Source organism: Alligator mississippiensis, chromosome 3 (assembly GCF_030867095.1).
Source record: "Alligator mississippiensis isolate rAllMis1 chromosome 3, rAllMis1, whole genome shotgun sequence".
Classification (NCBI taxonomy): Eukaryota; Metazoa; Chordata; order Crocodylia; family Alligatoridae; genus Alligator; species Alligator mississippiensis.
In genome coordinates, this window is record NC_081826.1 from 6771228 (window position 1) to 6784366 (window position 13139).

At 54.5% G+C, this 13139-nt stretch overlaps 1 protein-coding gene across 10 annotated transcripts in view; it reads left to right on the top strand.

Moving 5' to 3' along the window:
* PTP4A3 (protein tyrosine phosphatase 4A3) overlaps window positions 1-12040 on the top strand; it is a 115854-nt gene extending 103814 nt beyond the window's left edge. For all 10 annotated transcript variants that reach the window (XM_014611521.3, XM_014611520.3, XM_014611522.3 and 7 more), the window contains 3 exons: window positions 1242-1372; window positions 3999-4073; window positions 5877-12040. In XM_014611521.3, coding sequence (XP_014467007.1) covers window positions 1242-1372; window positions 3999-4073; window positions 5877-5994 — 324 coding nt within the window. In that variant the 3' untranslated portion in view covers window positions 5995-12040. The remainder of the gene's footprint in view (window positions 1-1241; window positions 1373-3998; window positions 4074-5876) is intronic.
* Window positions 12041-13139: the final 1099 nt, after the last annotated feature.

Below are 13139 nucleotides of genomic sequence, written 5' to 3' on the forward strand. Positions count from 1 at the left end.
CCTCCTAGCTTTCCTGCCCTTTTTACCTTGCCGGCCTCCTCCCTTCTGCCTCTCTGAAGGGGGCTTGTCACCGGCTGCCTCCTCGGGCTCCCGGGCACGGGCCAGTCTGCAGCCCCCCTTTCGGTGGTCGGGTTGGGGGGTGTCTGTTCGGAAGTTGTAAGTCCTTGGCTGGGGAAGGACGCCCGCGACGCTCGGCATCCCCCACCGCCCCCTCCCCACGGGCGGGTCTGGCAGCCTTGCAGCAGCAAGTTACGGTTCCCACCCACGCTCGGTTCAACCATCTGAGCTGCAGCCTCTGCCAAGCTCTGCATGTGGTTTGAGTTTGTGGAGGCAGGAGATCAGCCGCTCTGTCTAGCTGAAGCAACAGGACTTTTGAGCCCCGGCCATGTATCCTAGAAATGAACCTTGGAGACTCGCATCGGCTATTGTCTCAGCTCTCGGCCTTAAAGCTGCCCTCGTGTGTGTGCTGGGGCGGGGGGAGGACCCCTTTCTTCCCCCCGGCCAAGCTGGCGTAGGAAGGAAGGGCTCCCCTTGTTGCCCTATGAGCCGAACGCGGGCTGATTTCAGACGTACTAGTCGTTCTGCACGTGCGCAGATTGAAGCCTCGTCACTCCATCCCTTTGGGGTGGCCCCGTCACCTGTGGGGCAGGAGCTGGACCGTCCAGCGAATGGTTGAGCAGACCGTGTCCATCACGGGGAGTCAAATACGATGGACGACACGGAGCAGTCACTTCCCCGTGAGCTTGTGATGAAGCAGAGTGGTTGTCCCAAATGGATGCCCTTGGTACAAAGCAGGCCCAGCCTGTACTGGCAAAACCCTTGGGGTGGGCACAGGCATTGGTGGCACAGGAGGGCTCTTGTACGTCATTCAGGGGAATGATATAACTCCCGTCACCCTCACCGTGCTCCGTGATAGAGGGCGAAGCAGCCACATTAGGGTTCATTTACTGGGGGCATGCGTTTCCTACGGTCTCGCCCTCTTTGACCTCATCACGTACTGCAAATGCATCACCAAGCACGTGTGCCCACAGAGCATGCACGTGGGGCAAACACGCCGCAGATTCTCCCTCTGCCACGTGGGTGCTCCGATCCCACGGGATTTTGTCCCCCTCCCAGGGAAGCAGAGCGAGATGCCCAAGGTGACCCTTCTCCGGGCTGGGGGTCTGCAGAGCCAGGCTGCCTCCGTGGGGCTGGGGGCACAGTGCCGCAGAGCCGTAACCCCCACCTCGTGCTTTCTCTAGGACTGGCCCTTTGATGACGGCGCTCCTCCCCCCAGCAAGATCGTGGATGACTGGCTCAACCTGCTGAAGACCAAGTTTTGCGAGGACCCCGGCTGCTGCGTGGCGGTTCACTGCGTGGCTGGCCTGGGCCGGTAAGTAGCAGGGTCAGGAGGGGTTAAAAGCCACCCCTGGGGCAAATCTTCCCCAGCAAGGGTAGCAAGATGCAAGGTGGGGGGGCACTGTGTGCCGCTGTTAGGAGTGAGCGTGCCATGGAGGACAAGGTGAGGGGAAAGCACATTTCCCATCTCTTCCGAGGCCCGTCTTTCCGTGTGCATTTGTGCACAGGCTCGCTGCTGCCTCTGGGCACAGGGGAGGATGACGAAGGGCCTCCAGCCCTTTGAGGAAACTCCTGAAAGTCCTGGTGTTGCAAAATACTTGATACCTACAGGTATCTCCGCTCCATAATACAGCAGGAAGAAGACCAAATGGTGTCACACACACCCTGAGCTCCCTCCTCCCCGAGACCAGATTGCTTCTACAGTGCATTGCCCTGACCTGTGACTTGCCGTCTCAGTCCTTAGATGAGGCAAGTGCTTTACATCCTCATCGCTGCACTCCTGGATTCCCCTGGGAGCTGTTGCAGAGAGCCGGGGACATCAGTTCCTCTCTGCCTTGCTGAGGATTTCCTCCCGGCTGCAACAGCCAGAGATGCAGCCTCCTTAGTTGCAAGAGGAGATCCTAGCAAAGTGGTTGCAGAGGCACCAGCATGGTCTCTAGGCTGTTTTCTGAGACTTGCTGAAGCATCTGGCTGAATCCAAGCCTTGTTTTTCTCTGGGGCAGGGAAGATGCCTTCCCTGTAGGGAGAGCAGGATGCAGGGTTTTGCTTCCAGAGAGGCTGAGGAAAGCTCAAACCTCCCCATTCAGACTGCAGGGTGAGAAATGTCCTGGGTCGCTGAGTCCGGTCCCTGATCTCACAGGTGATAGCACCATATAATCCCATTCAAAAACTAATCAAACTCCATTTTAAAAGCAATGAGGTCCTGTTATATACTGGTCCCTCATTAGCTTCTCTCTGTCTTCTCGGGTGCAAGGCTGAGCGCGGCACAGAGCACAGCCCTGTTGTGCATCTGCTCAAGGCCAGCTGATGGGAGACACATAACCCTTGGTCCATACGTATACATTGCGGTGAAGTGTCTGACAAGTCCATCGGTACTAAACAGCCCAGATGACCTCTTAGCCTCCTGGCTTGGGATTCCCTTCTCCCAGCAAGGCTGGCCAAAGCACTGTCCCAAAGAAAGTGCCGCGGTGGCGGAGCTCCATACCGTGGGAGGGCTCTCCTCGTCCTCTGCTCAGCACTTTGTGGGATTCCCGGGAAACCAGGCACGGCAAGGCCACGGAGGAGGAAGACAAGGCTGCCCTGTCCTAATGCAACCCCATACAGCCCTCCAAGAGCAGGCGATTGCAGGTGGTCTCAGCCTGCAATTAGGTGCTGGGTGGTCTCAGGGTGCAGCTCCTGTCTCTGGGCTGGAAGGTCATAGGTGACTTGCAGCAGCAGAGTTCAGGTTCCTCTACCGGTCACTGATGCTGCCGTGCTGTTTAGGTAATAGCTAAGAAGAGCTGTGCTTACCTGACATGGGGCTGTTTCCTAGCTAGAGAAACTAGAAAAGACCCCTAGGCCTGCTTGAAATGCCTTGTTCTTCTAAGTGACACTCCAGGCTGCCATCTCCAAACCTGGGGATCTAGATGCAAGAGTCATGCTAGCTTTCAGGGGTGCTGAGCCTCCAGATAGCTTTGAAAATTGCAGCCGGTGCCTAAAGGTTGAGGGTGTGGTGGTCATCCTTGTTGCCACAGCTGCTTGTTGAAGCCCTAAGAAGGCACTTGGGGAGCGCAAGGCACTGTCTGACATGAAATGCATGGCCCAAACTAGGGAGGGGTGAGATGATGGTGGGCCGACCCCTGTGGAGATGCAGATACCTATCCTTGGCACCCGTACTGTGCTGTGCAAGGAGGTGATCTTTGTGCTAGCAGCCAGCTGCTTTTGTTTCCCTACCCTTCAAGCTGTTGCACAGTCGGTCTGCAGCAGCCTCTGAAATGAGCTTGGCGGTCCTTGTGGAAGCCTGCGTCATTCTTGTGACAGATCATTGCAAGGACTCAAGGTTTCGTTCCAGTCTGTTCTGGAGCCACAGTTTGCAAACTCTTCCCCCGTTAAAGCGGGAAGGTGCCTTTGGGACACTTGGCTTCTAATCCTCCACAATTTGTTTCACACTGAACCTACCAGTAATTCATCTTATCTAATTACTGATCATTTGTCAAATTCCTTTGAAGTCGAAGCTTTTTCTGTAGGAGGGCAGCCAACTGCTGCAAGGCTTGTCCTCCTTATTTTGACCCACGTCCAACAGCCGCATCATTTCTGTATGCTCGGTGCCTCCACCTGGGTGTTAACTGGTGATTAGAAGGCCGAAAAACCAGCATTTATATGGTGTCTCGTGCCAATCAATGCTTGTTGTATTTGTGCTGCTGCGGTTCCCTTCCATGATCTACCGTAATGCTCATATGTGAGAGCGTTGCCTCTTTTTTTTGCATGAGCTATGTATGCTGCGTACGTGTGGGACGTCATCCCTGTGGGTGTGTGGTGCTGAGGGTTTGGAGCGGAGGGGACTTAGTACGATTTAAATTTGGAGAGAGTATGCGACTATTCATGCCTCGCTTCTGGTATTCCTGTAATTAAAGCAGCAAATGAGCCCTTCCGAGAAAATCACCTCTCTCCATTATTTCCAGGGCCCCAGTTCTCGTGGCGCTGGCTCTGATTGAGAGCGGGATGAAGTATGAAGACGCCATTCAGTTCATTAGACAGTAAGTGCCTCGTCATGTATCTGCCTGCCATGTGCCCCGTAGCGGGTCCGCTGCATACAATAGCCTGGCTAACTTGGCCGTCCCCCAGATGCAGATGTACACGAGGGGTTAATCAGGGGTGCTCATGATGGGGTCATGCAAGGGAACCAGGAGATCACCCATTTTAGAGTCAAGTATGTGGATTTATCTGCTCGGAGCTATTTGCATGGAAGCTGTTTAAAAGAACAGCATCCCGATGCCGAAGCAAAAGGAGATCGGGGTGCGGGGGGAAGTCTCCTGCCTCCTGGCTGCTCAAAAGCTCTGACGTGAAGCTTGGATGTAATTTAGAGAGCAAACCAGGCACTATCCCCTTCCTCCCCCCGCTTCCTCCTTTGCTTCCCCCTCCGCCCCAGCCAGCTGGACTGTGCATGTCTTGGGCCTCGCTCTAGAGCTGGTGTCTGGATTGATCTGCGCTCTCTCTTCAGAGCTGATGAGACTCAGCCCAGCTCAGCTCAGCTCAGCTGTTACGCTGCTCGGCCTCGGGGTAACCATTTCCCAGCTACGTTGGTGGCTGAGAGCCGGAGGGATGGGGGAATAATTAGTCTGCTCAACTCCCGGTGACCTACGAACGCAGAATTCCTGCTGGAAGTCCGAGCGGTTGGTTAACAGAGCAAGACTCCCACAGGCAAAGGGCCAGGCCGCCTCGGTATCGTCAGCTTTTTGTTAGGCAAATCAAAGGCTCCGACACGAACTGGGTCAGACAAGTTAGGGAGGAGTTGGGTCATGTTGGAGGAGGGCCTGACGCTGGGCCAGCAGTCTCCTGACTTGTAAGGATGGGCTGGGCAAGGGTCACCTGCTGCATGTGTATCTGAGATGCTCGTATTGCAGCCTCCGGAGCCGACGTGAGGTTTGTGTTGCCCCAGAGCGCGGGTCCAGGGCTCTGACTCGGCACTGGGATGGGGAAGGGGGAAGAGAGGGAGGGAAGGGCTGTGCAGAGCTGGGGTATTCAACACGCTTGTGAAATCTCGCTGGAGGGGAGCAGCTGACTGTCCTCCTGGGAGGATTAAGGCCATCTGGCTGCATTTCTCATCCAGGGTTAGGGCAGACATCCTTCCTCGTTGCTGACCCTTGCCTTTAGCTGCAGGCTCTGCACTGTCCCGCTGTCTCACTCGAATGGTCGCGGTCATGCTCTGCTCCGGCCTGGCAGCTCCCAGCGAGCGCTGCTCCAGCGTGGCTTCTTCCGCGCCTTCCCCCTGCTCTGACCGCCAAAGGCCCGTGCAGCAGCAGCAAGTTCAGCTCTTCCTTGGCTGCCGGCAGGTCCCCAGCTCCTGCTGCCAGCTGAGGATGCTGCTCGCACTCGCTTCCTTTTCATACCGCTCTTTCCCACGTGCAGCAAGACGTCTGTAATTCCCGCCCCGTGGAGTGGATGCAAGGGTAGGAAGACACGAGCCCTCTCGGGGGATCCAGTCCATCCTCTGGTCTTCTGCAGACCACAGTCCTCCTGGCATCACAGCCCTGAGGGCTCCCAGCCCTTCCTCTGGGAACAGCTGGACCACAGCTGTCCCCATGAGATCGGTTAGCCTGCATGTCCCTCGACTGCGCTTTTCCTTCAAGAGGGAAGGAATATGATATGGATGTAGACGTGTCCTCCTCCAATTCTTGAGGATGGGCAAGTAGGTCGCCTGCCTCCACTAGCTCACTGCAGGGCTTGCTGCTTGACCCATCGTCAGGGGCCTGGTCGGTCTTTCTGGGCCCAGCTTGTGCTCTGGGGAACAGGGCTGACACCTGCCGACGAGCACTGACGCCTGTGCCTTTGTGTTTCAGGAAGCGCCGGGGAGCCATCAACAGCAAGCAGCTCACCTACCTGGAAAAGTACCGGCCAAAGCAGAGACTCCGATTCAAGGACCCTCACAACCACAAGAACAAATGCTGCATCATGTAACCTCGACGACCTCTTGCCAAAACAACCACGTGCAGACACACAACCCAACACGCGCGCGCAGGGCTGGGCAGCACCCGCGTTCCTGTGTAAAGGGGCACGCTCTCTCTCAAATGCCACCACACCCTTGGCAAGCTGCAGCCAAGGAGGGAGGCTGGGTGTGCATTTGACCCTGGGCTTTCATGGACAATTTAGCGTGGCCCACTTCCCCATCCTCTCCTTCCTTCTGTTCCACCTACCATCTCCCCACACACAGAGTCAGGACCTAAGTCCATCGGGATGCTTGGCTGGAAAGCAACCCTTTTAAATCCCTGCAATAAGAGCCTGATCCTTCCCTGTCCAGGCCCAGGATGTCATGGCGAGGGAAGGAGCGGAGCTGCAGCTGGGAACTCAACAGCCACAAACCAGCCCTGGATCAAATGCCCATTGAGGCTGGAGCCACCCAGCTGAGCCCGTACATGGGATCTGCTGGGTTGTGCCCTGAGATCGTGTTTGCATGCCAGGCACAGCTGTCCATCCTCCCTTCCTTCCCTTCCCACTCCAAACACACGCACGTGTGCACACACCCACCCTTCCCCATGCCGGGGGCTCACCTCACACCGAGACCACACGCGGCTGCCTTCTGTCCCGGGCGGGCTCCCTCGGAGCGGGGCACCGGTCGGTGACTTGGGCCGGGGGGGTGAGGAGAAGCAGCGTATGTACAGACCGCCACCCCGTGAATCGCTGACCTTGCCCTTAACTCGGCAGAGCTGAGCTCTCCGGCTGGAGAGTCTGTGCTAAGGGGACCTCTTCTCCCTCACCCTCCTTTAACGGAGAGCACACGGCCCTCCTGGAAGCTCTTTTCCTCCGACTTTAAAATGCGTCCGTCTTGGGGAGGCGGTGTGGGCACAGGGGCTGCCGGGGGTGTGCATCAGATCCTATGGCCCTAAAGGGTCTCCTTGCTCCTTGCTGGGCTGGAAAACCAGCAGAAAGGCTCAGCCCTCAAGATACAGGGTTGAGTGCTGATTCTCTTTCCATACTCTCTTAGCCCAGCAAGTGACCCAGCAGCTCCCTGCGTGGGCTACTATCCCCCCCATTACCCCATGGCCCTGCAGGTCTTTCACAAGAGGCTAGTAGTAGCTGCTCAAGGGGCTAGTAGCCACTTTCTGGCTTTCCCGGTGGGCCGTGTAACACAGGGAGACCCTTCCCTGCTTGCATGCGTGCTGTGGGCTTAGAGAAAGAAGTGCAATACTCGAGGGGCACGCCCTGCCTCCTGGCCAGAGCTAGGCCAGCTCCTCGTGCCGATGCGGCCGTGACGCCAAGACAGCTCTGGTTGCTCGTGGGTGGCCGGGCAGCACGGAGGCCCCGCTCTGGTTTTTTAACGCATCCTTGGTTCAGAGGGGGGAGAGCGGCAGCGCCCTGTGCAGCCCCCTCCCTTGAGCACTGTCTGTGTGTCTGCTGGCATTTCTAAGCTTTTTATTAAAGGCACAAGCTTTAAAAAAAAAAAAAAAATGTAAAAAAAAAAAAAAAGTAAAGTGAAGAACCTGTTTAATTTGCTGCCGGTCTGATGACAGGGACAGCTGCTACCACAGGTGCCCTGGCGTGGACTGAGCCACCTGGAGGCACCTGATGTGAGCATTGCCACTACCACTTTGCTTTGCCCATGGAAGTGGGCTGGGAGGGGGGTTGTAAGCAGGAAGTGCAAAGTACCCAGGGCTGCTAGTGGCAAGGCCGGGCCCGTGATGGCGCTGCTAGCACGGGGGATGGATCGGAGGATAAATGGCCAGAGCACCCCCCTTGCAGTAAATGCCACCGCGTTGTTCCTGCAGTATCGGCACGGTCAGACGTTGCATCCGCCCGTTCCTGAGCCGTCTCCAAGCACATGCCCTTTGTCTCCGCAGCCTGCCCCCGAGCAGCAGCCGCCACGGTCTGCGTGGCCGTAAAGATGGCACCTCTCTGAGCAGAGGTGCTGCTTAGGTCGGTGCCACGAAGCGTTCAAACACGAGATGTTTCCGGTGCACAAGATGTTTCCGGTCACGCTTTTGAAGCTTCGTCCCCTCTCAGACAGGTGCTTGGCTCTGAGTTTCCTCCAGTATCCTCCTCTCGGGGCTCCCTGCCAGTAGCAAACCACTGACTCTTTCAGCCTCCTTTCTCCTGGGGGAAATCTGTGATGCTTTTTCCAGTGAATACGGGGCAGGTCGAAAGCGCCTGTGTCTTGCAGCAGGCCGGGGAGCAGTGCCACGTCTGTGGCATCAAGCACTCATCGTAGTATTGTAGGTGGCTGCTTGCAAAACACTTTTTCCTGCTGGCAAAAGGTAGGGAGGACTTAGCTCATTAAAATGGAAGGCGTTTGCTTTCCACAGGGGCTTTCGTCTCTCCATGGGTTGTTTCTAAGCAGCGCAGGCACCGCATGTGGCTGTCGGGCAGGTCCTAGGAGACTCCTGAAGGGAAAGAGAAGTACAACCCCCCCCACACACACGTGCACACACATGCACACGCATCCAAGCAGAAGGGAATCCTCCTCCCCTTCCCAGCCTGCAGAAATGCAAAGGTAGCAAACGTGCAGATGCTTTAACCTGCCGGGCTGAGCCAAACCGTTGTGACGTGGGCAGTTCCCATTGCACGATGCATGTCCCAACTTTGTTCCTATCCTGGGGGATCCTAGGAAGGGATCTTGATCTTGATCCACCGTAGTAGCACCCACCTGCCTGCTTTTTGTCTCGAAAAGAAGTGTTTGTGGGCCCTGATGCTCAAGGGCACCTCGGTTTTGGGGGTGCCTGACTTGAGCTGCCTTAAATGCCCTGACATTCCCAAAGTGCTGAGCTGCCACCTCTTAAAAACTCAGGCATCTTCTTAGCTCTCCAAAACGCAGCACCGTAAACGCAAGGCGTTTGCCAGTCGTGCGTGGCAGCCTGAGCCCGGAGGATCTTTCCCAGCACCTCAGGGAGGCTACTCTTCTGCCTGGCACTGCGCTTGGAGACCATTGCAGCCCCACTGCCCACCCTTTCACTCCTCGCCCGCCCAGTGCCTCTGCATACCTGCGAGTGCATTATTCCAGACCCGTCCGGGCACTCCCGAGGAGCGTGGCATTGCTGTAACGGCAGCCTCTTTTCTTGCCTGCCTTGGGGTCAGAGCAGAAATCACCTAGGAGGATCACTGTGTCTGTAGAAGTGAAAGCGTCCGGTTTGCCTAAACGGTATAGGATCGCACAGGCCCATCCTGATACAGGACCCGCATCCTTCGGTTAGGGGCAGGCAACCTACCACCAAAGATGCCCCTTGGGTGTCACCGCAGTGTATTTGTCTCTAGTGGGCCCTGGCTTCAGAGTCCAAGGCCTAGAAATCCCCATCCTGGTTACTCCCAAAAGGTGACGGTGCCCTTGCAGACGTGTCTGGTCTGGAAGAGGGTCCCACAGGCTGCATCAGAGAGAGCCAGAGACTTGCTGGAGCAGTAGCTGATGCTTTGAAGAACCATGTTGCTAAATTCTTCTGCGCGCCTCTGGTAGAGCAGTGTCCGAGTAATGTTTGCTCCCCAGATCCTTGCAAGACCCTTGCACCCTTTCTACTGCTTGTCTCATTTACCAAGGGTAGGGTGCTGTGGATAAGACCTCTCACCTTTTGGTGGGGGTATGACAAGGGTTTTCTTGGATGGACCCCAGAGAAATATCTGCCGGGTAAAACCTCTGCAGTCGTTACAAGTAGGAGGTTGAGGGCGGCAGAGCTGAGCGTTAGGGTGCTGGTCGGAGATTGTGTATGGCCGGGGAATGGCGCCTCAAAGCTGGAGTGTTTTTTAAAGCCTGTGGGTAGGATCCATGTAGATGAGGCAAGCAACCCCAAAGTGCTTGGACATCTATTCCAGATGTGCTGCCATTGCTGGCCAGCAGCAGATGTTCCTAACAGCCAGCGAGGCTACTGACTTCCCCCTAAACACTGAGTGGAAAATCTCCCTTCGTCCTCCGGTGAGAAGTCACTTTGTGATTTCAGTGGCAGGTTTGGTGTCAAAGCGGTGGCCTCGGCACAGCTATTCTGACTCGTGGCCTTGCAGCCGTTGCATTGAGTTGCCGGAGAGGAAGTTTGCACGCATTTTCCCTCCGACCTCTTGGCTGAGCAGCCATGGCCAGGCCTTGCGGTGACCCGTGGAGCCAAGAAAAGCAGCTTTATTGTACCTTTTGTTGCTTGTGGTCCAGGATTTTCAAAAGCGGGTGTCTAAAGCCATCTGTAGACACCTTGAATGAATGGTCTAGTTTTACAGGAAGCCTGGTTGCTGCTGCTTTCTTCAGGCCCAGCGGCTGGACTCTTGCCCCGGCCTTGGGTATCCGTGTTTGGCCATGAAGTATCCCTAAAGGAAACACAAAGGGCCTGAAATGTTGGGATTTTTTTTCCAGTTTTCTTTATTTTACATGCAAAATCCACAGCTTGACTTGTGTCCTCCTGGAAGCCTCTGGATGAATGGAAAGCTTGGTAGGCTGTGGGTATTATACCAACAAAAGCAGACCTGATTGACTGAAAGGCAAAGCAAGAGATTTTTCTGTGCTGTTTAATTTAATGCTAATCCTCATTTATCTCCAAAAAAAACAAAAAAACAAAACCCAGTAGGGGAAGAAAACTTAGGTAGAGACTTGGCACCCTGGGCACCTTCTCAAAGGGTCAGGAGACGCGCAGACCACGGTCTGCCTCTCTGGATCTTCCCAGCAAAACCGGGGACGCCTAGTCTGACATTTCTGAGCGCTTGAATTAAAACCAATAAGCAGGAACAATAACCACTCCATGCCTTTCTCAAAAAAAGGGTGCAGACAGGGCCACCCACCTTTCTAATGGCCTCCCCCAGCCCGTCACCTCTTCAGACCTTCCCAACCATTGAGACTCGGAGCACTGACATGGCTCCATGCCTTCCCACGCACTTCAGCAACCCGAAGGGACAGCTGCACGGACGCACACGTCTCCCCACATCGGAAGAGCCTTGGTGCACTTTGCGAAGGAAGTGAACTGTGTGTGAGCTTTGGGCGGGAGGGACGTTATTAACAGAAATAAATGTGCATTTCCTCTTGCTTCCTGTGTGCGAGCGTGTTCTGAAAGCGGCCGTGGTTCCCGTCTGCTTTCGATGCTCTCCGACGGGGAGGGGAAATTAAAAATAGCGACTAGTGAAAGGAGGCGGCGGAAGGAGCGTGGTGCACCCATGCAAATAGGCAGCTCTTGATTTGGTTAGGCGTACTTCAGTAACTTTGCACGTGTAAATTATATTGTGGGTCTTGCAATAAAGCTGACGTGGCGGCGCTTGGGCTCGAAGAGCTTTTGACAGCAGGGTTAGCGGGAGCCAGCTTTGGAAGACACAAAGGGTCTCGGTCATCCCAAATGAAAACAGTTGCTTTATCTTTTCCCAAACGGATTACATTGAAGCAAAAGTAAGATGCTTGACTGAAGTACGGTTTAAAAGGTCTACTCCCCTCGCATCCGGCCGGCTGGCTTCGTAGCCCGGCATCAGCTGTTAATTTAGTTGGTGGATGCTGTCTGGTGAAGGAAGGGATTTGTCTGGTTTCCTCACTCACTCTGGGGCCGGGAAATACTGTGCATCACGTTTTCAAGCATATAACAGGCATTCCTGGGGTCTCTTTTAAGTGCTCTGCTTTACTTTAGATAATGTATTCTCCCAAAGAACTTTTTTTTCCCCCCTGCTGGTTCTTTCTCTGAAACAAAGAATTGCATACTTTCCTTTCGATTTTTCTGGGCAATCTTGATAGTTTGTAGATTAAACCCAGTCGACATTTCTGTTTTGTTTTGTCTGAGCCATAGCTAAATTATTATGCCCAGTGCTTTTATACCAGACAGCATCACTTTGGATATGCAGCTGAGGTATAGGATCTTGACACTTTATAACCTTTTTTTAAATGGAAAAAAAAGAAGTTGTCTGTCTACTTACGTCTTGTGTAAAAAAAAAAAAAAAGAAAAAGAAAAAAAAAGAAAGAAATGTACGCCTTTTAGTAATCACTTTTTTTGAGTTTATAAAATTCCCAAGGTGGTTTCACCTCCGGCAAAGCAAGAGAAAATAAAAGGCTTCACTGTTTTGTACGTCACTGTGTGTCATGAGCTCTTCTTCAGTGTCTGTCTGAGTCTTGCAGCTCGTTAAAGTTATTAAGTCCTCGTCTTTGCTATAATATGGGGCAGGCTTGAACTCCTGGGAGATCTGGACTCTGTTGTGCCTTGCAGAGTCAGAGACGGCCCGTGCCCTGCCGTGTTCACAGCACAGAGGCTGAGGCAGGGGAAGTGGGGGCAGAGAAGGTGAAGTGAGTTGCCCATGGTTGCACAGCAGGTCGGTGGCAGAGATGGTCAGCCAGGTCTCCAGCCTCTTTATCCTATGCTCTGCTAACTGGGCCACTTACTGTGCTACCCTGCATGATTCCCTGTCTAAATCTCCCTCCCTGTTTCCTGCCATCAGTCTGTTGCTTGGGTGGAACCAGCTGCCCTCTGCTTTGTCTGTCGGACAGCGGGTGAGTTGTCTGCCGTTGGACCCATGCGTGAAACGCCCAGAGTAGCTCCGGGGTGTCTTCCCAGGAGCATGGACCAAGGACCAAGGGCTGGAAGGAAGGAGTGCAGACCTGCCTCGGGCAATGCAAACCTGGGGATATGCAACATGAGACCCAGGTTGCAAGGCAGATGTTACAGCCCCTGAGAGTCCATAGGTCCCGGAGTGGCAGGATGGAGGATGTGGTGATGCACGTTACTCCACTTTCTCAGCAGGTAACCACAGTTGCAAGGGCAGGAGTGCAAAACAAGACACTATGAAACCTTCAAACCTTTCCCAGCATGGGACCTTAAACGCTTCTCACTGCATTAGGAAAAAACCCCACTTCATTTAGGATAGACACTGCACTGAACTGGTGCTGTTGTATCCCAGATGAGTGATCTCTGCATTACCTTCCTGCATGAGATTGCATAATCGGTCCCAACCATAAGATGAGACGATCCTACGGGCCCTTTCCAACCCTGTGAGTCTATGAATATGAAGTCCCCCTTCCTTCAAAGCAGAGGGCCACAAGTATGGGCCACTGTGACCTCAACTTCACACCGGGCCCATCAGCGACTACGGCATCTTCCCTGGCGCCCCGTGGTATCGAGGCATCTTGGAACATCGGTGAATTTATCTTAGTGCCTCTATCAAAACAAGCGTGTTGC